General features: G+C 35.8%; 1 protein-coding gene across 4 annotated transcripts in view; it reads right to left on the bottom strand.

The window, feature by feature from the left end:
* The window catches only part of ST7 (suppression of tumorigenicity 7), a 282,179-nt gene that overhangs the window by 10,328 nt on the left and 248,392 nt on the right, over positions 1 to 23,459 (bottom strand). For all 4 annotated transcript variants that reach the window (XM_031938860.1, XM_031938862.1, XM_031938861.1 and 1 more), the window contains 2 exons: positions 12,484 to 12,634; positions 1,158 to 1,250 (listed from right to left, as the gene is read on the bottom strand). In XM_031938860.1, coding sequence (XP_031794720.1) covers positions 1,158 to 1,250; positions 12,484 to 12,634 — 244 coding nt within the window. The remainder of the gene's footprint in view (positions 1 to 1,157; positions 1,251 to 12,483; positions 12,635 to 23,459) is intronic.

Raw genomic sequence — 23,459 nt, 5'->3', positions numbered from 1 at the left:
ATAATGTCTACTAATTTCTTTTTAAAAGAATAAGGAATTTCACATTAGATCTAGTTAGTAAGGTATTGCATAGAGAACCTCCTGCTATTTCAATATACAATGACAGCAATCAGTTCTGTACCTAAAATCCACAACTTAGTGACTTTATGACTGCTTCAATCATCGGAAAATCTGCTTTATACTCCACCCTCCAGTGTTATAGTATTCGTTAATATGAAGTATTTTGTGCATTCCATCTATGAGATATTGCTTTAATTGGGGTGATTATAAAGGGTGGGGGAGCGAGAACTTCGCCAAAATTTGAAGCTTATTATCTGAGAGACAAAAAATGTCTTAAAACAGACCACATAAAAAGCCTAGAAGTGATATTTGTACACAGCTTACCCAAAACTGATTTGATAACAATTATTTAGCCCAAATTGTCAAAACAATGTTGTAATACACTAAATTCATAAATAATACTTTCCACGTGTGGTATGGGTCACTAGACTGTTTGTCTATAATGTCCTTGAGAGCATTATTTGTCTTGTTTGTGTTTCCCTACATTGATGAGGTTGTAAAAGTTCTCAATAAATATTAAATCAATCAGTCAATCAATCTGGTGTATATGGGAAGTCCCTCCAACCAAGAGGATTGCATCACCAAAGAAAGCTTACCCTACCTCAATCTTTCTTCTTTGGCAATGATGTCAAGGCATTTAGACCCTACTCTCTCGTCCATTACTCAACTCTTCTCCAGAGTCAGTGCTTTCTCTTCAAAGTAAAAGTTCTTACAAAAATGCCATTATACAGGAAGGAATTTACTTATTAGCTTACTGCTGTTTCCCACTATTATTTCCCTTTTGAGTCTGACCTGCAGTTTATCCCAAATCAGAGGTACCTAACACATCCTGAGTACCTAATAAATGGCAATTTTATAATTTTCTTGGGTTTTTATCCCCTGAAGAATTTGGAGAGATCTGGTGCAACCAATAACTATGAGCAAACCCATCCATTCACCTAAGTCATTTAAATATAATTGAGTTACTAGAACAAGAATGGCTAATGGAAAGAAATATTAAATTTCTATCATCCCACTTCCCCATATGCCTTGGCCTGGGTGCAAAAGTCATGGTGGTTAAAACCATTCGCATATTACAGAATTCAATTAAAACTTACATGGAAGCAGCTCCCTGTCTGCTGTTTCTGTACAGATTGGATAAGGGTAAAAAAGATGCCCTTTTTCCAAGGGATAAGGGATCATCCTAAAAGCTGAAAAGAAACAAAACAACTTATTATAGGCTCAACATTCACTTTATTGCTTCACAATTTCAAGAAAGACTTTGGGGCATTTTTAGACTTTGGAGAACTGCTGCAAACGATTTTGAACCTCTGTGAACTCTGATCCCTAGAGCAGATAAGTGGGCAATGATGATTATGATCTATTACTCACACATTAATCTCACAGTTCATGTTGTGGGCGTATCTCACAAACTGGGGGAGGGGAGGAGGGAAAACCATCAATAATAATGATCTGGACCCATCATCTGCGAAATATTCAAAAAATGTTATGAGCGCTGACCCAAGAATTCAATTGGTAGTAAAGCGCTACAAGAACATAAATCTGAATTGATTCATTTGGAACATGTTACAAATATAAAAATATGAAAGGCATTTTAACATAGCTTTTTCTAAATGTGTCCAAGTGGAATAAATTTTCAACCAGGATAGATTTTAAAGAAAAAAAAAACCCTCAAAAAATGCAGGAATGGGGGGGCATTTTTTGAGCTTATGAAACTTTTAAACCTTCAAAATCATGTGAAAAATAATGGACCTAGAAAGAGAGAGATTGATTATCTGCATTTTGATGATGTCAGGCCACCTGAATTATGCTCTTGTGGCTTATGATAACATTAGACCCTGAGACTGAATTATGGCTTTCCAATCAATCCATCCTTTCCCATTATCATGGATGTTATTCTCACTGTTGCAATGTCATCGGCATGTTAGTCTCACTGTTGCTATGAACAGCATTCATTGAGGTGATTTTTCCTCAACAGATGTCTTTTAACTATAATACTCTGTCGATGTAGAACCTAAGACACAGAATACAGCCTAACAACAATTTTTCCTTCCATACACTCTCTTCTATGTGGCAGCATAATTTTTAGTTTCAAAGACTACATTTAAAGTAATTGCAGTTACATCCTAAGCTATGTAATTACCTAACCCATCTCAAAATGCTGTCAATGTACATATTTATCTTTTGCATACTTATTTCAAACAGGACTAAGAAACGCAGAATGTTCTCCCTCACAAGAAATGACAAGGTTCCATTGTAACCAGCTTTCGTGCACATATGGTATTTATTCTGGTGTCTGAATATTATTTAAAAGTAAAAACATTATGTATGTGATTCCAGCATTTGGAATGCAGTCAATCTACACCACAGTGGTATCACTCTGAGGTTACAGCACATTGCCACAGAGAATATAAATCACAATAAACTCGGGATTAGAACAGAGCCAGTTTGCTGGCAGTTTACTGGGGTAAAAATGTTATCAATTTTCTTCAAGTAACAGAAACCTCTTAAACAGAGATTAAAACATTAAAAAACACAGCAGGCCTCAGTGCTTCTTAAATGAAAGGCTCACTTCAGTTCAATCAGATTTTTAAAAAAAAATTCACACAAGCAAAGATGATTTTTGCTGGAATGAATATGAAAGAGGTCTAGATGTCTCTCTAAGCAGGTTATTAGCACAGATCACTAAAAAGAACCAAATTTTCTAAATAGAACTAACCCTTTTTTAGGGGGGAAGGGGAGGCAAAAGATACAGGGTAGGATAGGGAATAGGATTTTTATTACTCTTTTATAAGATCCACTAAAATCTATTCCAGGAAGCAATGAATTGAAAATTAAACTATAATATGGTACGGTTTTAATACCATTTCCCATAAATGATGAATGCTGAGATAATATCCAAAAAATGTGGAAAAACCTACGTGGAGAATGTGCTTGAAATCCAGATTCTATATGTGCATTAAAAAAAATGATGTTGCTATAATTAAGCACTTATCATAGTTCATATGATGTAAACCTTCTGCATTCAAAGAGGTTATAAATGTGAATTTAAATTTCATCTGTAGTTGAAACTAGATTTCTACCTCAGGGAGCCATTTTAAAAATGAAGTATGAAAAGGCAAGGACTTGAGAGTGTTAAACCCTAAAAGTCCAGTGGTTTGTTGGTGTCTTTTCAGTGCTCCGTGCCAAACATCTTTTCGTTTGGTATTTGGCATAAATATTGAACTTGCATATCAAGTTGGTCTTTTTCTTTGGTTGTTGTTCTAAACTGTTTTGGTTTGGGGGGAGCAGGGAGGAGTAGGGAAGAGGTCAGAAACTTTTCTAATACATAGCTATGTATGCAAAGTGTGGATGTTTATATGTATGGGTGTATTTTCCATGACTATAAATGCTTTTGTGGAGCTCTTACGGCCTCTTGTCAGTTGTCATCTGCTTTTAAGTCCATTAAATAACATTAAGACTTTTGGCTTCACTAAACAAAAACAAATACAAAAAAATATTTTTCAGACTGGAATTCTATCCCTTATCCACCCTGTTGTGCTTAGGTTTAAAAATGTGTTAGATAAGTCCTGGAGATCTCTGAGACAGTTGGATAATAGGTACTGCATGAACTATTTCAGCCTTAACTCTACATCTCCTAGTTTCTTTTCATTTCAGCTATGATACTCCTTCATGTTGGACAGAAAGTGTCCTTTCCCAAATGGCCTTCAGCCAAACCTCCTGTCCCTGTAGAAGTGTGAGGCTATAAGCAGCTCTGGAATTATTATATGCAGAAAAAAGTCATTTGTGCAACTCTTGTTGGTAGTTGGTGCTATGGCCCATTGCCCTTGGAAACAGCATTGCTCTGCAGGGAGGGCATTAGAACCTACCCGTTTTCTAGGCTGGAGGCCAATCTCCGTCCCTCCCACCTGGGCTCCTTAGGTCAGGGTTCACCACAGGGGCAAGCCACACCCCCCCCAGTGATGTCTACCTGGAAACATCCATAAGGCATCGGGGGTCCCCAGCCAGACTGCCCACAAACCAGACCATTTCTGGACATTCTCACAACCTCCCCAATCCTAAGGCCTCTGTGAGTTTGGACACAACACGGCTTCAGCTTGCTCATCTATAAATCTGGGGGAGGGGCAGGTGAGCCGGACGGCGCTCTCTTCCACCCCCCTTCCCTCACACTCCATGCCCTCCATCACATCAGTCATTCAGACCATCAGGCTGGCTCATTCTCAGTGGGTTCCCGTCCTCCCCACCACACACACACACACACACACACACACACACACACACACACACACACTCTGGCCAGCACAGGAAGTCCTCTGCATGCTCCTCATAGCGCGGCAGCAAACTCACCATCATAAGCAACGGGGCCTTTTTCAGTTGGACACAACGCTACCAACTAGCTAGAGTTTATCAATTGGATGGATCTGGGATAACTCTCCCATTAACAACTGTAGGAAAATATATTTCTGATGAACCTCAAGTGCCGTCCTCCTGAGGTCAAGCTCACAGTATGATGGGGAAGAAAGCATGCAAACAATTATATGAAAACTAGTGAATATTGTCTAAATGCTCCTCGATTTAAAAATATTTTTGTAAGAAACTGATGCCGATACAGCTTACAGGGAGGGAAATTAAAATTACTTTTTCAGATTATTCAACTATTGCAGAACAAGGATTTATAGAAGATGCATCCTTTAAAAAAGTTATTCACCTGGTGTTAAATGAGTTTCCTCTAGTATGAATGGGTAATGGGGGTTCCTTAAAAGAAAAAAAAAAACGGGCTCTATAAATAAGTGAACATATAAATAAGTGAAACATCAGAGACTCTCTTGATGTAAGGAGATTATAAACAATGAATCAGATTAATAAATGATGTTTTTTTTAAACAAAGTTACAAAATTGGAGGAAAGACTTATTTTTGTAAGCTTTAAATGTTTCAGTTTTAATGTTCAGTTGGAGTTAACAACCTTAAGACTTTATCTTCCTTAAGACTTTATCTACCACTGAGTGTCATTTGCCATCAAATTTACAAACAGAATAAATGAAAATTAGAATCTCATACAATCAAAACTGGATCATTTTCCCCCCATTCAAAGGAAAATAATTTTTTTTTTTAAAGAAATTAATGTCTGGTCTTTTCACTGCATCTTTTCTCTCCTGTTAAGAAACCCCAAACAAAAACCTCAAGACAGATATATTTAATGACATCTCAGAATTTCCTGAAAGGAAAGTAAGACTATCCTTCTTGATCAAATGAAAAGGCAAAAAGGAGGACTAAATGAATTGATCCAAGATGAAATACAGGCCTTTGGAGAATAAGGGCCTAGAAAGCATCTTTCCAAAATCCCACTTCAGTTTTCTGGCCACCAGACCACAGTGCCATTAAATAAATAAAGTAAATGCTATTAAAAACAAGTCTTGAGCAGATGAAATATTAGGGAGATATTGTTCTATCAGCATTGGAACCTGGCACATTGAGCACTGAAGATGGTACATATGAAGGAGGGCTTAATAAAGTACAATGCTGCTTTAAAGGGAAGTTCCCACAAATGGGATTATTCTTTTGTGTCTATACTTTACAGACCATGTAGTCTGATCACACTTGCAATGGTGTGTGTGTGAGGATAACCAGAGCCTAGAGTGTTTAAAATGAGTATAATTCAGATAAGGTGGCAGCTGCTTAATGAACTAAGTTACATTGTAAAAACACAGTATAAATTTTTTATAAATAAAACATTTCTTTTCTTAGTGATTATCCAGACTTTTGAGGAACATATTGTGTAATTTCAGAGGCTGGAGCAGTGATGAATCAAACATTTCTGGAAACCTCTGAAATGTTGATATATTTGTGGTGGAGAACTGAGATTTAGAGGGAAAAAAAAAAAACATCTGCTTCAAACCCATGCAATTTCAGTCATGCATCAGCTGGATCTTGAAATTTTATTAAAAATAGAAGTTAATCTTCTATCTGATTAATAGGAAATCAGTTGATTTCACATGTAATTCCATGTAATCATTCATTAAGAAAGAAAACCCCAAAACAAAAAAAAACCTAACCAAAATTTGTGACTAGAATCTGAAATCCCTTTCTGGACAATCAATATTTCACCAAAAATAACTGTTACATAAGAATTTTGGGAAATTTGGTGTGGTTAAAAAAACATTCCCCTCTTCTCCCTCCATCCAAATAAGCCTTTGCCACTTAGTGACAACCTCCAAAATAAAAGTGGTAAAGGGGCATTATTGCTTCTAAAGGAGCAGTGAAATTACTTGGGTTAAAATCCAGGTTTTTTTTTTTTTTTTTTTTTTTTTTTTTGCCTTGGAAGCAAGAGATGTCAAAATACACCACCAAGTGGCTCGTTGGATAAACTGCAGCTTCCTTCAGTTCCCCCAAAAGGAAAACCATCTGCACACTGGTGCAGTTTCCAGTAAAGCCCCAGCATCAAAGGCTCTTGGCACTGTGCTTTCACTAATCTTAGGACAAACATGCAATCTGCTGGCTTCACAGAATGGTGTGGAGAAGGAACCAACTTCACAATTTCCCTTATTACTGGAAGGAACTTAGGTAATAAGCTAGATATTAAGTATCTAGGTTTTAACTATGGAAAGTCTAAAGAAAGTAATACATGTTCTTATCTGGTAGATGGACAGCTTTTAAAAAAAAGTTGCCTTTGGGCCTTTTACGTGAGAATATTCAACATCACATTTATTTATTCAACAAACATTTAAGTAAGTATGATGTGTAATGTACCATTCTAGACATTACTGAAAACACAAAAAATAAATAAAGCATGATTACTAACATAAGAAAGCTTATAATCTAGGTGAAACCATTTCATGTTGAATACATTTTTAAATAAATATTTTCAAATAGCTCACATTTATCTAATGCTTTATCTACAATATCTTACCTGAAGGTAGTATGATCATCTTTTTTTTTTTTTTTAAACCAATTACCATTTTACAATGTATACAAGGTTTATCATTCATAAAATTACCCAATCCCTTGTTTAATACAGGATTGTGAAGCTACTGATTTCTACAAGTGAATAGATGATTCATTTGTCTTAACACATTTCAATTTCAAATTTCTAAATGTTCTGAGATTTAGTGGACAAATAGATGTTAATCTAATCCACTTATTTATTTATTTTCTTTATCTTTTTATTAAAGCTTTTTATTTATAAAGCATCTACATGGGTAATTTTTCCAACATTGACCCTTGCATAACCTTTTGTTCTAAATTTTCCCCTTCTTCTTCCCTTCCTCCTCCCCCTAGATGGCAAGTAATTCAATAGATGTTAAATATGTTGAAATACATGTTAGATCCATTCATTTATTTGTTTATGGGTCTTGATCGCATCCCCTTCTCAGTTTTTGCCTTTTCATACACACAGTCCTACTCTTTCATGCTCTATACTCTATTTAGCTCCTTTCCTGCCCGTTATTTCTCTCTTCAGTCATTTTAAGTTGTCTTCTTTAGTTCCATCATAATTTTTTCTTGAGATTCAGTTGTCAGGACAGCATCCAGTGTTTAAGAAAGGGATTAGAAATATCCATATTATAGGAAAAAAATGCTTTATGAAAAGTAGTTTACTGTTTTCTATCTTCTTTCTAATATTCCTTCTTGAAAAGGGCCAGGATTTATGGGTCTTTTTGCCTGCACTTGCACCCTGAGACAGCATCCTCAAGGAAGAACTGACAAGAGATCCCAGACTTCTCTTCAGTCACAAATCACTTCCGTTGTCTATGACTCCTTGAGGACATTATCTCAATATGCAGATATGATCAGAAAACCCGACCAATTGGTGGTTAGGGAGATGGCACAAAGGTTAGAGATGGGGGCTCTGAGTCAAGAAGCCCCAAGTTCAGGCAGACATTTATAGACATGTAAGCTCACTCTGATCGGCCTCACCTTAAAAAGGAGACAATCACTGCTCCTCTACCTCCCAGGGTTTTTGTGAGAATAAAATGGGGTAATATTATAAAGCACTTAGCGCAGTGTCTGCTATAGATCGGGAACTTATTAAAAGCTTGCCTTCCTTTCCACATTTACCACTTTCAGACTCACTTACCACTTCCTTGCCTACATAAAAATAACCAGTCTGAAGGTTTACTGTAGAGCTGAAAGGGCGGGCTACGTGTCAGAATCAAGTCTGCCTTGCCCATCTTTGCATCCTTGAATTCCTTCAAAACTTTTAGGTAAAAGCTGTAGGGCCCAATGAGGTAACAACATCATTCTTGTCAATTTGACTAGGAAAACTTAGAAAAATGACCATTTTATCTAGTAGTAACTGATCCCATTTATACAAATGGCAAATCCCCTACTACTCTTCTCATTAAAAACCAAGGCAGAGTTCATTCAGTGTGTCAGCATTATTATCAATCCCTCAGAATTCTTTTTGATGGCTTAATTTTTCATTTATAACTTCACTGGCCAGTGGGCTTTGTGGGCTTCTCTGATCTCACTTGGGATGCTCTTGCAATTTTTGGAAATTCCTTTCTCCAACACTCCTATAAAATTCTCTTTAACTTTGCCAGCTGGATTTGCACCTGAAATTTCTGATCCTTGCTCATCTTTTTAAAAAATTATTTTCAGGCTTCTTATAGGCTACTAACTTTTACATTTTTATCTTTAAAAAAATCCAAACTATACAAAGATTGCATTTTTTAATTAAATGCTCGTATGATAGATTTCTAGTCTTTGTCAGTACCAAGCACAAATACTTTATGTATAGTAGGCACTTGATAAATGTTTGTTGAATTCCATTCTTGCATTAAGATGTTGAACCAACAACTATAATGATAACAAACTCAGTCACCTAGATTGCTTGCTGCCCAGTAATCAGAGGACTTAGATATGTCTGGGTCCTTAGAGATCTCCTGGTCCAATCCATCATTTACAAATGAGGTATTTGAGAACTGAGATGACTTTTTCAAAGTCTCATAGGTACTAAGTAGCAGAATCATAATCTTAACTTAAAGTTTTCTCATTCTAAATTCATTACTCTTTCCATTATACCTTATTGCCTCTTAAACTAAGTCCAAAGTATTTCCCATCCTTATGGGTTCTAGAACTATCTGTTCTAGAAAATATTCCTTTGCCCCATCTATAAAACTCAGCTGCACCTTTCCTCCCAATAATATTTAATTTCATTTTTTAAAAATAAAACCAGAAAAGAGGGAGGAGGCTAGATTATGAAGGGATTTAAAAGTCAAACAGAGGTTTTTATATTTGATCCTGGAGGTAATAAGGAGTCAATAGAGTTTAATGAATAAGGTAATGATGTGGTCAGGAAATGCACTGTGACAGCTGAAGAGGGAGGATGGAATGGAACGGGGAGAGACCTGAAGCAAGCAGACCAATCATCAGACTATTGGTATATTCCAAGCATAAGGTAAGGAGTTTATGGCAGGATGCCTGTCAAAGGAGAGAAGCTGATATCCAAAGAACCTGCTCTCTGAGAGAAGATGGGAGGCAGAGAGAATGCAGAGTGAGGGGACACACTGGGGTGGTGAACCTGGGTGCCTGGGAGGATCACCTGTGCACTCCGACAATGAAAAGCTAAGAAGAAAGAGGATTTTAGTGGAAAGATAATGGATCCATTAAGATATCCACATCGGGACATATTTAACTTGTATAGGACTGCTTGCCATCTGAGGGAGGGGAAAAGTCGGAACAGAAGTGAGTGCAAGGGATAATGTTGTAAAAAAAATTACCCTGGCATGGGCTCTGTCAATAAAAAGTTATAATGAAAAAAATAAATAAAAAAAAAAAGATATCCACATCAGGGTGAAGATGTCCAACTGGACAAATTGGAGGTAAAAGACTAGTTTTCCAGAAAAGCTGAGGCTGGACCAGCAGATTTTAGTCATCTGCATAGAGATGATAACTGAATCCTGGTCTTTTGTTATCTTTTTTTTTTTTTTTTGAATTATGTCATATCAACCTTTTACTATAGTATTTAATTTTTATTCCTATTTAAATCATCCCTAATTACACACATCCTTCCCACATCTCTCTCTACTTTCCTGTAGTTTGTGGTATCAGATCACTGTAACTCACTGTCCTACTACCATCAAAGTTCCAAGACTCCCCTAAAGCAAGGCCACTATTTAGCACTACGTATTTTAATTATTTATTTAGGTTTCTAGCATTTATATGCTGTACCTTGTTTTTTTTTTTTTTTTTTTTTTTTTGTTCCTTCTATAATCTGACTGATATATGGTTTGATGGGTCAGAATTCCTTTTTTTTCCCCCTTCTTCCTCATATAACTTCTTGTCTATATTTGTCTTCCTCAAATATATACAATAATAGACTTACAACCAGATGGAAACATTTATACACTCACACATGTCATAAGACCAGGTGTACTTTCTGGGATTGAATAACACACCTGGAATATATTATTGGGGGGGGGGGAGGAGAAGGGGAACCAACAATAAAATCAACAACCCTCAAATCCTGGAAGTAAATTATGTAACTAGATAATATTAGCTCTCCAAGGGAACTCTTTTCTTACTAGTCTATTCTAATGTCTAATGGACAGAAAAAGAAGACTTAAATTGCTTGAGCCTCAGGCCTGCCAATTTATCCTCTAAAACCCTTTCAAAAATGTTTTCTTAATTTTGATTCAATAAATATTTGTTTAGCACCTATTAGGAGCATGGAAACATATCACACACACACACACACACACACACACACACACACAGAACACAAAGACAAAAAACCAAAAGTTTTAACCCTTTAGGACCTTATGTTTTCCTTCTTTCCTTCCATTCTTGGAGCATGAGGAAAGGGCAAGAAAGGGGACGAACCAAAGAAGACACATGTGTGCACGCGCACACACACACACACACACACACACACACACACACACAACCCAGAGGAAAACAACCACACTGAAAGAATATTTAAATTTCACTAAAGAGCACTACATTTTTCTAATGAAAATAATGAAATAATGATGATTCAGTAACTGTATCACATGACTTTTCCCAGATTATTTTGAATAGTACACTTGTGACTTCTGTGTATTAAAATCTACTTGGTATGTTTATATGTACTTAATAAATGCACCACTTCAATAACAATCCACATATCAAAACCATTTAAAGGTTACAAAACCACCCTATGAGTTAGGGGCAGCTAGGTAGTTCAGTGGATAGAGCACCAATCCTGACATCAGGAAGACCTCAGTGCAAATTTGACCTCAGACACTTAACATTTCTTGGCTGTGTGACCCTGAACAAGTCACTTAACCCCAATTGCCTCAGCCAAAAAAAAAAAAAAAGAACCCTATGAATTTTTATTATCATTTTACAGATAAAGTTCAAAAAGATGGAGTGACTTATTTTAGTCACATAGCTAATAAGCAGAGTTTGGACATAAGTACAGACTTTCAGACTCTCCACTCCTTTGCTCAAAATCCTCACTCCCTCTGTTGCTTATATGATAATGTGAAAACCTTTCCACCCTGCCAGACAAGACTCTGTAATGTGGCCTCCACTTATCTTTCTAATCTAATCTCCTATTAAAACTCATACTACTTGTTGTTTCCCTGAAACCCTTTATATATTCTCATTTTAGGCTACAGAGCACATACACTTTTCCATCCTCTTGGTGCCCTAAGGACTTACTGCCTGTCCATGCATACTTGGCTGGATCTGTGATAAATCCCTTGATGTGGTAATTTAACAGTGGAACCTTCCAACTTATTCATGTCTTCTCATTCTATAAAGCTCTTACCCATATCCACTAGATGTACGGGGGTATTATTTATAACACACTTTAAGCAGTCTTTGATTTAATTTTCATGCGTATGCCTTTCCTTACCCAGTGAGATTGCAAAAGCTAAGGGTAAGGGCCTTCTTTCTGCATCCCCATTTTCAGTTTCTTAGAACAGTTCAATAAAAATTTACTAAATGGGAGGAAATTTATACTGCTTGTGTATGAGTATCTCTTCTGCTTTTTGGAACTTGCTAGCCTAGCTGTGAAAAAGGAAAACTGGTGGTGTTTGGTGAATTAACTTGGAAAACCTGTATACAAAGAGAGTGTACATGTACACACCCACCCATCCCTCTCTAACTCCATACCACATATTACTGTGTAAAGACAAAAGCTTCCTAGGCTTTGACTGTATGTTTGCACAGAAATGGTGATGAAAGCTTTCATCTTCATGATTGTATGAACTTCTCTTCTCTCTTTAAAGATTGCATTATCACAATAATGTTCATCCCAGTGGGGAATTGTGAGCCTAATTAATTAAATGTCTATAAAGTGATTGGAGATCATAGATGAAAGGAGTTATATAAATGCAAATTTTCATCACTCATCATAAGCACTTTGGCAAAACAGGTTTAATACCTTTTCATGTTCTTTTTTAAGGAAAACGTTTCAAAGAAAGAATATTATTACTTACTGCCTTCCCACGTACAATGTAAAAGATTCAAAGCCCCCTCCACCCTCTTCCAGTGCTGAAGATGAAAGAAAGCATAGGCTATTGCTTCGCTGTCTCCTCTCTTCAGAATATGTTCTGGGGGTAGGATTAAGCTTTTCATTTCTAGTAGGTACTGAAATAAAAAAAAAAAAAGGCAAGAGACAGATGTGTTAATATACAGTAATTTGGAATTAACAATGTACACAGAAAGATCAATTTCCCCAAAGTACTATTCATGAGATTTCATCAAACCTGAAATCTCATTAGGACATTTGAAGGTAATTATTGAAATATCCAGCCCTTCCAAAGCTTACTGGCAGATGGTTAATGGTGTAGAAGTCTCCCACAGTGGGGGCCACAGAGAATTTCAGGCAGATTCTCTGATCAAAAGAATAATTTGATTCAGTCACTATAAAAAGAGAGATTAAGTTTGGTGCAATTATAGGTACACATTTAATTTTGTAACCAGGACAAAACCATGTAAAATGGCCATATATAAACTTAAGTGTCTTACAATAAAACAAACCATTTTAAAGAGACTTATACTGAAACAAGGCGGCAATTGATTTGAACCACACAGGTCTGGCAAAGAGAAGGATCCTGAGTTGTCGTTATACTGCTGGTGATTCCATCTTGCTTCCTTGTTTCTCAGCACATAAGCTCATATCCTACTTTACTGGGAACACTGAGACATTAAAAATCCTATTACCATCTTGATCCATTCTCCCATCCTGAGAAAAGACATGGACCTTCAAATTATCAGAATAGTTCCTTTACTTGTTCTCCTGCTCATTTCTTCTCTGAGGTTTGACCTTTAAATCAGCCCTTCTTTCATCATTAATATGTTCCCATCCACTGGTTCCTTCTCTGCTGCCTACTAATATACCTACCTGAGCCCTACTTAAGAATTCATCCCCCCACTACTTTTTTCTTGATTTTATCTCCTTTAACTCTCATTCTATATCTCCCCTACCTTTCATTGCCAAACTCATAGAGAGTTATCCATAATCACTCCACTTCTTTACCTCCACCTAGACTTTCAAGCCCTAATTTCTTTTAATTACTGAACCTTCTTTTGTCAAGGTTATCAATGTACTTTTAGCTAAATCCAAAGGACTTTTTATTCTTCCTAATCCTTCTGTTTTGAAAACGGGCAAAAGAATTTCACTGAAGGGAATGCAATGCTACATAATGGTTAGATTCAATTAAAAATTTGATTCTAACATTAAGACCAACTTAACTCCCCCAATTCCTGTTTTTAATCACTGTACCCACAGTGATTTAATTAATTAGTGATTGATTGACAAATTAGTGATAAAATTGATCCCCCAAAATTCCTTTATTTACACATATCACAACTCTGGAAGTTAGGTAAGATAATGGATAAAGGACTGGGCATGGCCTCAGTAACCTGAATTCAAATTTGACCTAAAACCTATTAGCTGTGTAGTCTTTTTTCTTTAGGATTAGTTATTTAGTAATTAGTTAATTAACTAATTATATTTTCCTTTGGATCACCAGCACCTAGCACAGTGCTTTGTATGTAGCTTAATCAGTGTTTACTGATTCAGATTGGATTGGTAGGAAATGTTGGAAGAATGCAGTATGCTGGCCCTGCTTAGGGGAAGCCAAAGTCAGCTCTATACTGGGATAAATATTAGAGTAAAAGTAAAGACCAAACATAAAATAAAACTAACTCATTTGTTCAAATTAAAAAAAATAGATCTGGAATTTATAAGCTAAATTAAAAGTAAAATATGCCTTGCTTCTTTCTAGTCTCATTTTGTTTGGGAAATAGTTTTTTGATGATTCCATAAGAATCTGTATGTAAAGCAACTGTTCTTTAGCCCAGTGACTAGAGAGCACTAAAGGAAGGGGACATATGGGGGAAGAGGGCTGAAGTGGAGTCTATATAAATTTGGGAGCCAAACAGAATTTGGGAAGGCCTAGTTATTTAAGAAAATTGCTTGAAAAATAATGCTTTTGAGCCTCTAGTAACACCCCTCCCCACAAATTACCCTGTACCTAAAGTTTTAGGATCTATGACCAAAGAACTGATGTTATAAAATTAACCAAATCAAGTTCACACCATAGAAACCTAACTTCCTTCTCATCATATGGATTTTATGTCTAAACTAGGCTATGTCTATAAATTAGATTTATATTCCTGTGTAGTTCCAAACACAGTGTTGGCCCTAACCAGATAATGAAGACTAATAACAACAATGTGCTATTTTTTGGCTAAAGTTAAAATGCCTGGCACGATCAGTTCTCAACATGTGCAACACAAATTAGAAAAGCATGGAACAACATTTCACATCTTACATGTCAAGAGAAAAATAAATGGAAAAGGGCAGATCTCTATCCACAACTATGCAGAAATCAATTAGAGGAACTGAGGCTTGAAAATCAGAGAATTCTATCTGCCTGTCTATAACTATTTGGCTTCTACCAGCTAACTCTTACATACCAACTTATTTGGTCCACCATTTTTCTTCTCATTTTCTTCCCAGATTCCCAAACAGCTTTTTTTAAAAGCTTTTTATTTTCAACATATATGCATAGACAGTTTTCAATATTCACCTTTGCAAAACCTTGAGTTCCAAATTTTTTTCTCTCCCTTCCCCTAACTCCTTCCCCTAGACAGCAAGTAATCCAATATATGTTAAACATGTGCAATTCTTCTATACATATCTTCACAATTATCATGCTGCACAAGAAAAATCAGATCAAAAAGGAAAAATATGAGAAAGAAAACAAAATGCAAGCAAACAACAACAAAAAGAGTAAAAATACTATGCTGTGATCTACATTCAGTCCCCACATTCAGTTTCTGGATCCAGATGGCTCTTTTCATCACAAGACCATTGGAACTGGCCTCAATTATTTCACTGTTGAAAAACTTATTCAGACATTCTCCAATTGATGGGCATCCACTCAGTTTCCAGGTTCTTGCCACTACAAAAAAGGCTGCAAACATTTTTGCACATGTGGGTCCCTTTCCCTTATTTAAGATCTCTTGGGATATAAGCCCAGTAGTACACTGATGGATCAAAGGGTATGCACAGTTTGATAACTTTTTGAGCATAGTTCCAAATTGCTCTCCAGAATGGATGGATTAGTTCACAACTCTACCAACAATGTATTAGTGTCCCAGTTTTCCCACATCTCCTCTAACTTTCATCATTATCTTTTCCTGTCATCTTAGCCAATCTGAGAGGTGTGTGGTGATATCTCAGAATTGTCTTAATTTACATTTCTCTGATCAATAGTGATTTAGAACACTTTTTCATATGATTAGAAATGGTTTTAATTTCTTCATCTGAAAATTGTCTGTTCATATCCTTTGACCATTTATCAATTGCAAAATGGATTGAATTCTTATAAATTTGAGTCAATTCTCTATATATTTTAGAAATAAGGCCTTTATCAGAACTTTTGAATATAAAAATGTTTTCCCAGTTTACTGCTTCCCTTCTCATCTTATCTGCATTGGTTTTGTTTCTACAAAAACTTTTTTAACTTAATATAATCAAAATTATTCATTTTGCATTCCAATAACATACTCTAGTTCTTCTTTGGCCACAACCTCCTTCCTTCTCCACAGATCTGAGAGGTAGACTATCCTTTGTCCTTTTGATTTGCTTATAACATCACTCTATGTCTACATCATGAACCCATTTCAACTTTATCTGCAGGGGTCCTCAAACTTTTAAAATAGGGGGCCAGTTCACTGTCCCTCAGACTGTTGGAGGGCCGGACTATAGTAAAAACAAAAACTTTGTTTTGTGGGCCTTTAAATAAATAAACTTCATAACCCTGGGTGAGGGGGATAATTGTCCTCAGCTGCCATATCTGACCCGCCAGCCGTAGTTTGAGGACCCCTGGTATAGGGTGTTAGGTGTGAGTCAATGCCTGGTTTCTGCCATACTAGTTTCCAATTTTCCAGAAATTTTCATCAAACAGTAAGTTTCTTAATCTAGAAGCTGGGGTCTTTGGATTTATCAAACACTAGATTACTATAGATGTTGACTACTACAACACTGATCTTAAAGTACAGTATTTTTAAAGGATTAAAAAACAACTTTTCAAAACCTATTTATAGCATTTACAATGAAAACCTACAACTAATGATTTCTAAGAGTTATGAAATAGAATATTCTTCACAACTGGATGCCTAAACAACTATCAGGGATAAAGAAGAAAAGGATTGCTTCATTGGGTTGGAGGCTGGACTAGATTGCCTCTAAGATGTCTTCCTATGCTAAGATCTGATGATTCAACAATAATAAGTTAAAAGAAAATTATATTAACTTTTCCCTTAATGTAACTAATGCTAAAAAATTAATTTCAAATTCTCATGGGTCTTCACAACACTAGCAGCAAATTAAGTCAAGTTAAAGCAAGATGCAATGATGAGGGGTGGGGGTAGAGGTGTGAACTCAAAAGATATCTGAGGACCATTATTCTTCTAAAAAGCAGAATATGATTTTTGGATCTCCCCGATCCAAGAATCCACTGAAGAATTTTCTTTCTCCAAAAGTAAACCGTAGAGTTAATTATGATAATCAAGACAATAGCTGGCAAAGTGGAATGCTAGGAATCTTCAATGATGAATAATCAAGTTATCTTTCAACTCATTATCACTAAGGAAAGAAATAGTGGGTATAGTCATATCTGTACCTTACACTAGAAATGCAGCCCACAACACTTCCAAGTATAGCTTGAATCAGATTAAAATGTATTTGGGATATTTTACAAAATAAAAGAAATAATACTGATATGCGGTTTGCTAAGTTGATGCATGACCCACAAGGTTGTTTATATAAGACTTAGAAGCACCCATTTCTAGCTGTCTTAGGTATCAGAAAAGTAAATCCTTAGAGAGAAAAGATGATAGAATGATAGGAGTTAAAGCTGGGAGGGATTTTAGGAGAGCATCTCAAGGTGACAGAGCAGCAGTGTGATGTAACAGAAAGAAGACTTGATTGAACTCGTTCTTTTCTATGGGTTAAAATATCACAGTATCAACTTCCCAGTGAATATCCATCTAAATGTCTTCTAGAAATTTCAATACATATATTCAAAATGTAACTCATCATCTTCCTCACCAACTACTTTTTATTAAGGGTAGCACCATCCTTCTAGGCATTAAGGTCTGCAAATCTTGTCACTATCACCATAATATTTCTTCATCTGTCCCCGTCTCTTCACCCATACAGCTATTTTTCAGAATTGTATTTCTTTCTTTTCCAAAACAGTAATAAGAACACCAAAGTAATGATTCACAGGATTGTTAATGAGGATCAAATCATAAAATTATATCAAACTCTTTTTAAACCTTAAAAAGAAATATTGTTATCCTTATCTAGGTAAATAATTACTGTTACAGAATTGTGATCACCTTCTTTTCTGGGATATTCTTTCTATTCTGGTTTTCTATGACATTGTTTTTTTAGTTCTTATTGACCTCTCTTTTCCAGTCTGCTTTGTTTTCTTTCCCTCCCCCAATAAATGTATTCCTTCTCCTAAGGTCTTATTTTCTTCTATACTCTATCCTATGGTAATTTTTCTATATTCTCACGAGTTTAATTACCTGCCATCTTAATGAAGATACTTCCCAAATCCACACCTGGAAATTCTAAATTATCCTCCCTGAACCTCAGACCCATATCTTCAACTGCCTTTTATGTATCTGTCTCCATGGAGTTATTCCCCCAGTAGGTCAAACTCAACTATGTCAGATGCTGAATTCATCATCTTCCCTCCTAGGTGCTTCTCAACTTCATTATTTCTATGATACCACTACTGTTTGTTACCTGGACTCTACTTCAGCCTACTTTAGGCTCTTTCACCTCTCCCCTCTCACTTCTTATTAGTTTCTAATGTCTTGTTGATCCTACTTGCATGTTTCTCTGACCCATCCACCTTCTTTCCATCAAACTCCCACTATCCTAGGGTATAAAGGCCCTCAACTCTTCTGACTTTGACAACTGTAATGGCTTCCTGACTCATCTGGCTGTCTTTAGACTTCTTATCTTTTAATCTAATCATCACATAACTAACAAAATAATTTCCCCAAGTCTGACCATGTCATGCTCCTACTCAAATATTTATGTAGCTTTTTAATGTGTCTAGAATAAATGCAAATTCCTTAACCTGGCATTTAAGTCTCTCTAAATTTGGCCCCAATCTACCTTTCCTAACACATTTCATACTACTCCTCTTCAGAAACTCGAGCCAAATTGTAGTTTCTATTTGTTCCCTGAACTTAACAAACTATATATTATAACCTTGATGCATTCACACTGACTTTATTCCATGAATCCTTTTCTCTCCTCTTTGAGAATTTTAATTTAATATAAAGTTTGGTTCAGGTGCTACTTGCTACATATAATTTTCCTATTAAGAAAAGTGTTCCTTCCTTAAATTTTCCCAAAACACTGGCCTGAATTCTTTTTTCTGCTTTCTTAAGTGTGGTATCACTGAATTTTCTTAGTGATCATTCCCCATGTTTCTAAGCATGAATAACAAGTCATCTAAGATGAAGTTCATCACTGTCTTGTAAAGATCAGTAGCTATATTCCACTACTTTTTTTCAGGGTTTTGGTAAAAGTTTACTTATTTTAAACAATATTTTATCTTCCTAAATACCTGTAAAGATAGTTTTCAACATTCATTTTTGCAAGATTTTGTGTTCCAAATTTATTCTCTTTCCTTCCTCCTTTTCCCCATTCCCCAAGACAGCCAACAATTCAATTCACGTTTTACATTATACTCCACTCTAAAATAATTTTCCCAAAGCAAATGGGACACTAGCACATTATGGAGACAATGCAAGCTACAGAATTTTATGTATTTTTATGATACTGAGTAGAGGTATAGAAGTTAAAGTTTAGGTGTTTGTTTTGGAAAAAAGTACCTAAACATTTTATTGTCAGAGTTGTTATGTTGCCAGCTACCAAGCAGACATCTATATCAAAAATCTCTTTAATAGAGATAAGTTAGTCAAACATTTGTTAAATATCTACTATGTTTTGACATTGCTCTAAAGAACACTGTATTAAATGCTAGCCAAGTTGTACAAATCCTGGAATAAATTTTTCTTCAGAGGTCCAGAATTAGGTTTTTTGTTGGTGTTGCAGCTAACAACTTTATAGTCTTGAATCAAAAGATCAAATCTTATAAGAGATACAAGGGACCTAAAAAGTTGTTGAATTCAGCCTCTTTACTTAAAATATGAGGAAAAGTGAAGGCCAGAGAAGGGTCACACTTTTAGTGAATCTGTTTGAGAGTCCAGGTCTATCTAACTGCAAGTGCAGTGTCCTGGTCACTCCAACATGACACCTCTCACTAGCACAGACCTAGAGTTAGAAGGGAGACACTAATTTTGAAAGGTATCCCTGTGTTTACATTAGAGAGCTATAAGCATGTGGAAAGAATACTGAATTTAGAGCTAGCTGGGCCCACTTTGTGTCCTTGCTGGGCATTTACCGTTTTTCCTCATCTTTAAAATGGAAATAAAATTTAATTTTTGCAAGGCCACTATGCTCAAATTATTGTATACCAATTAGAGACAGTTTGATGGCTCAGTGAAAAGACCACTGAGACTGAACTCAAGAAGACCCGAGTTCAAGTTTGGTCTTAGACAATTACTGTGTGAACCTGAACAAATAACTTCTCGCTGCCTCAGTTTCCTTAACTATAAAAAAGGGATAAGCATCTCTGTCAGGGTTGTTGTGAGGATGAAATAAGGTACTTGTTAAGGATTTAGCACAGTACTTGCCTTAATAAATACTTATTCCTTTCCCTTCCCTTCCCCTTGCCTCCATCTTGCTCTCAAGAAATACATTTGAATGATACCATCATGTATGCACCTAGTTGGGAAAGGGAACATTTTTGAAAAAAGGCTCCACAGGAAGCTCAGATTCTAAAAGGGCAAAAACAAAAATTAAACAAAGAAATGTACAAACAAAGAACATATAAAAGACTGTTGAACTCTTAGAATGTTAGACTAACTCAGAATGTGTAGAGGACATTAAAGAACCAAAACTACTTTTGCATTAAATTATGGAAAAGACATTTTGTCTGGAAATAGCTTCCCCCCTTTACTTCCTAAAATCTTTATATTACATATATTTGATCAAAAGATCAAATCTTGTAAGAGATACAAGGGACCTAAAAAGTTGTTGAGTTCAACCTCTTTACTTAAAATATGAGGAAAAGTGAAGGCGAAAGAAGGGTCACAACACTCTTAGTAAATCTGTTTGAGAGCCCAGGTCTATCTAATTCCAAGTGCAGTGTCCTGGTCACTCTAACATGACACCTCTCACTAGCATAGACCTAGAGCTAGAAGGGAGACAGAAGAGCTTACTTAGTCCAACCATCTTGTTTTACTAATGAGGGAACAGTCTCGGAGAAAATAACTTGTTTAACATCATACAGATCAAGAGTTTCAAGGGCAGCATGTGAAGGAAGGGTCTTTGGCTCCAAATTTTGCATTCTTTCTATAGCATCATGCTTCCACTGTGCATATGCAGAATATTAATACTAGAATGTGCGCCTCTGGAAGGCAAGGGATAATGTCACTCTTTTTTCTTTATATATTCCTTGCAGTAAGAGAAAAATAGACAATTACATCCCTGAAATGTACTCCTTCCTCACCTCTGCCTCTTGTAATACCCAGTCCCCATCAATAAAACATTTGCTGACCTAATAGCTGTCCCCCAATTACTCTGTATACTTTACATTTACTTATCTCTATACCACCTATGTCACAGATAAAATGTAAGGTCCTTAAGGACAGGGTCTATTTTGTTTTTGTCTTTATACTTCCAGTGACAAGGCAATGAATGATTATTGACCAGTTTTCTTTTATGCTTTTTATTATGTCTTTTTCTTTTTAACAAAGTATATGCTTCCTTTTCTGTATTAGAGCCATGTGATGTCTACGAAATTGTATTTAGGAATCTGTTAAAATTTCAGGTTCATACATATACTGTATCTAAGATATACTTTAACTTGTGTGAGACTGCCTGCCATCTAGGGGAGGGGGTGCAGGGAGGGAAGAGAAAAGATGGAACAGAAGTGAGTGCAAGGGACAATGTTGTAAAAATTACCCATGCATATGTACTGTCAATAAAAAGCTATTAAAAATTTTTCAGGTTCATGTCCATCTATTATCCTTATTCTATACACCTCACTTGTAGAAATCTGAGATTAGAAATTTCCTTCTCAGTTTTGTTACCAGGCACCAAGTCTGCTATTGTTCTCCTTTCTGTCTAATAGCCAGAATTTATCTCATGCCAGTTGCCTAGCTCAGTCTATCTGTGTGTCTTCCCTCGCCACCCCCACTACCACCTGCCCAAACAAAAGCTTTTCTGCTAGGATGAGAGATCATCCCACCCTATATACTCTTTTATTATTAAATTTTATTTTTAATTTATAAAACAAACATTTCTATAATGTACTACAATAAAAAAGATGACTACATATGAAACTGCAAATCTACTATGCACAACTTGTCATTCCCTTCAAATACAACTAAATGATCAGTTTTTTTCTTCCCTCCCTGCTACCCCCCACCTCCACCCTAGAGAGGGTTACAATTAGACACAAATAGGTGTTTATGTGTCTACACATACACACACTGTCTCTCTCTCTCTCTCTCTGTCTCTCTCTTATTGGAACTATACATAATCTATATACTGTACAATAGATTTTGTTAATTATGAGTATTGCTATCTAACATGCTTGTGCTCACTCTCTCTATAAGTTTATATAATATATATTTTATATATGCACATATTTATGTGTGAACATATTTGTTCAACCTGTATATTTTTGCTGTAATTCAGATTATAGGTCCTAGAGCTAGAAGGGATCATAGAGTAAATATACTCCAACTCTCTTGGGTTTATAAGAAAGGTAGTAGATAGAGAAAATGGATTTCAAATTAGGAAATCTAGGATCAAATCCCACCATCTTTGGCTTCGTAAAGGACAAAACTCAAAAGAAACGTGAACCATTGAGAAAACTGTGAGACCAAGAGAGGTCAAGTGATTTGGCTAAATTCACATAAGTAATAAACAGTGAAGGTTAATAAACAGTGAAGGTTCTTGGTGTGAAATCCAGTATTTCTTTACTATATCCCAGTAGTTTCCTATTTGTTCTTTGTGAAGAACCAATCTGGTTTTCTCAGCAGTCCATGGAACGTACACAAAAATTGACCGTATATTAGGACATACAAATCTCAAACTCAAATGCAGAAAGGCAGAAACAGTAAATGCATCATGATGCAAACATATTACATGTAATAAAGGGCCAGGGAAAAATAGACTAAAACTTATTTGAAAAATGAAATAATCTAATCCTAAAGAATGAGTGGGTATGGGGCAGCTAGTTGGTGTAGTGGATAGAGCACCAGCCCTGAAATTAGAAGGACCCAAGTTCAAATTTGACCTCAGACACTTAACACTTCCTGGCTAGGTGAGCCTGAGTCTTAATCCCAATTGCTTCAGGGAAAAAAAAGAGCAGATAAAACAATAAATTCATTATTTCATCCAAGAGAAAGACAATAATGAAGACAACATACCAAAATTTATGGAATGCAACCAAAGCAGTTCTTTGGGGAAATTTTATATTTCTAGATGCTTACTTGCATAAAACAGAGAAAGAAAAAAAATCAATGAATTAGGCATAAAACTAAAAAAGCTAGAAAAAATAACAAATTAACCCCCCCCAATTAAATATCAAATTTGAAATTCTGAAAATAAAAGGGGAGATCAATAGTTTTCTTTCAATTTCATTACACTAATAAACAAACATAAAAGTTTGTTTTAGGAAAAAAAATAACAAAATAGATAAACTTTTAGTTAAATTGATTAGAAATAAGAAAGAAGAAAATCAAATTGTTAGTATCAAAAATGAAAAGGCAGACCTTTCCACCAATGAAGGGG

This window comes from Sarcophilus harrisii, chromosome 5 (genome assembly GCF_902635505.1).
Source record: "Sarcophilus harrisii chromosome 5, mSarHar1.11, whole genome shotgun sequence".
Classification (NCBI taxonomy): domain Eukaryota; kingdom Metazoa; phylum Chordata; class Mammalia; order Dasyuromorphia; family Dasyuridae; genus Sarcophilus; species Sarcophilus harrisii.
The sequence above is the reverse complement of the archived record's forward strand: the minus strand, read 5'-3'. Positions and strand labels throughout refer to the sequence as shown.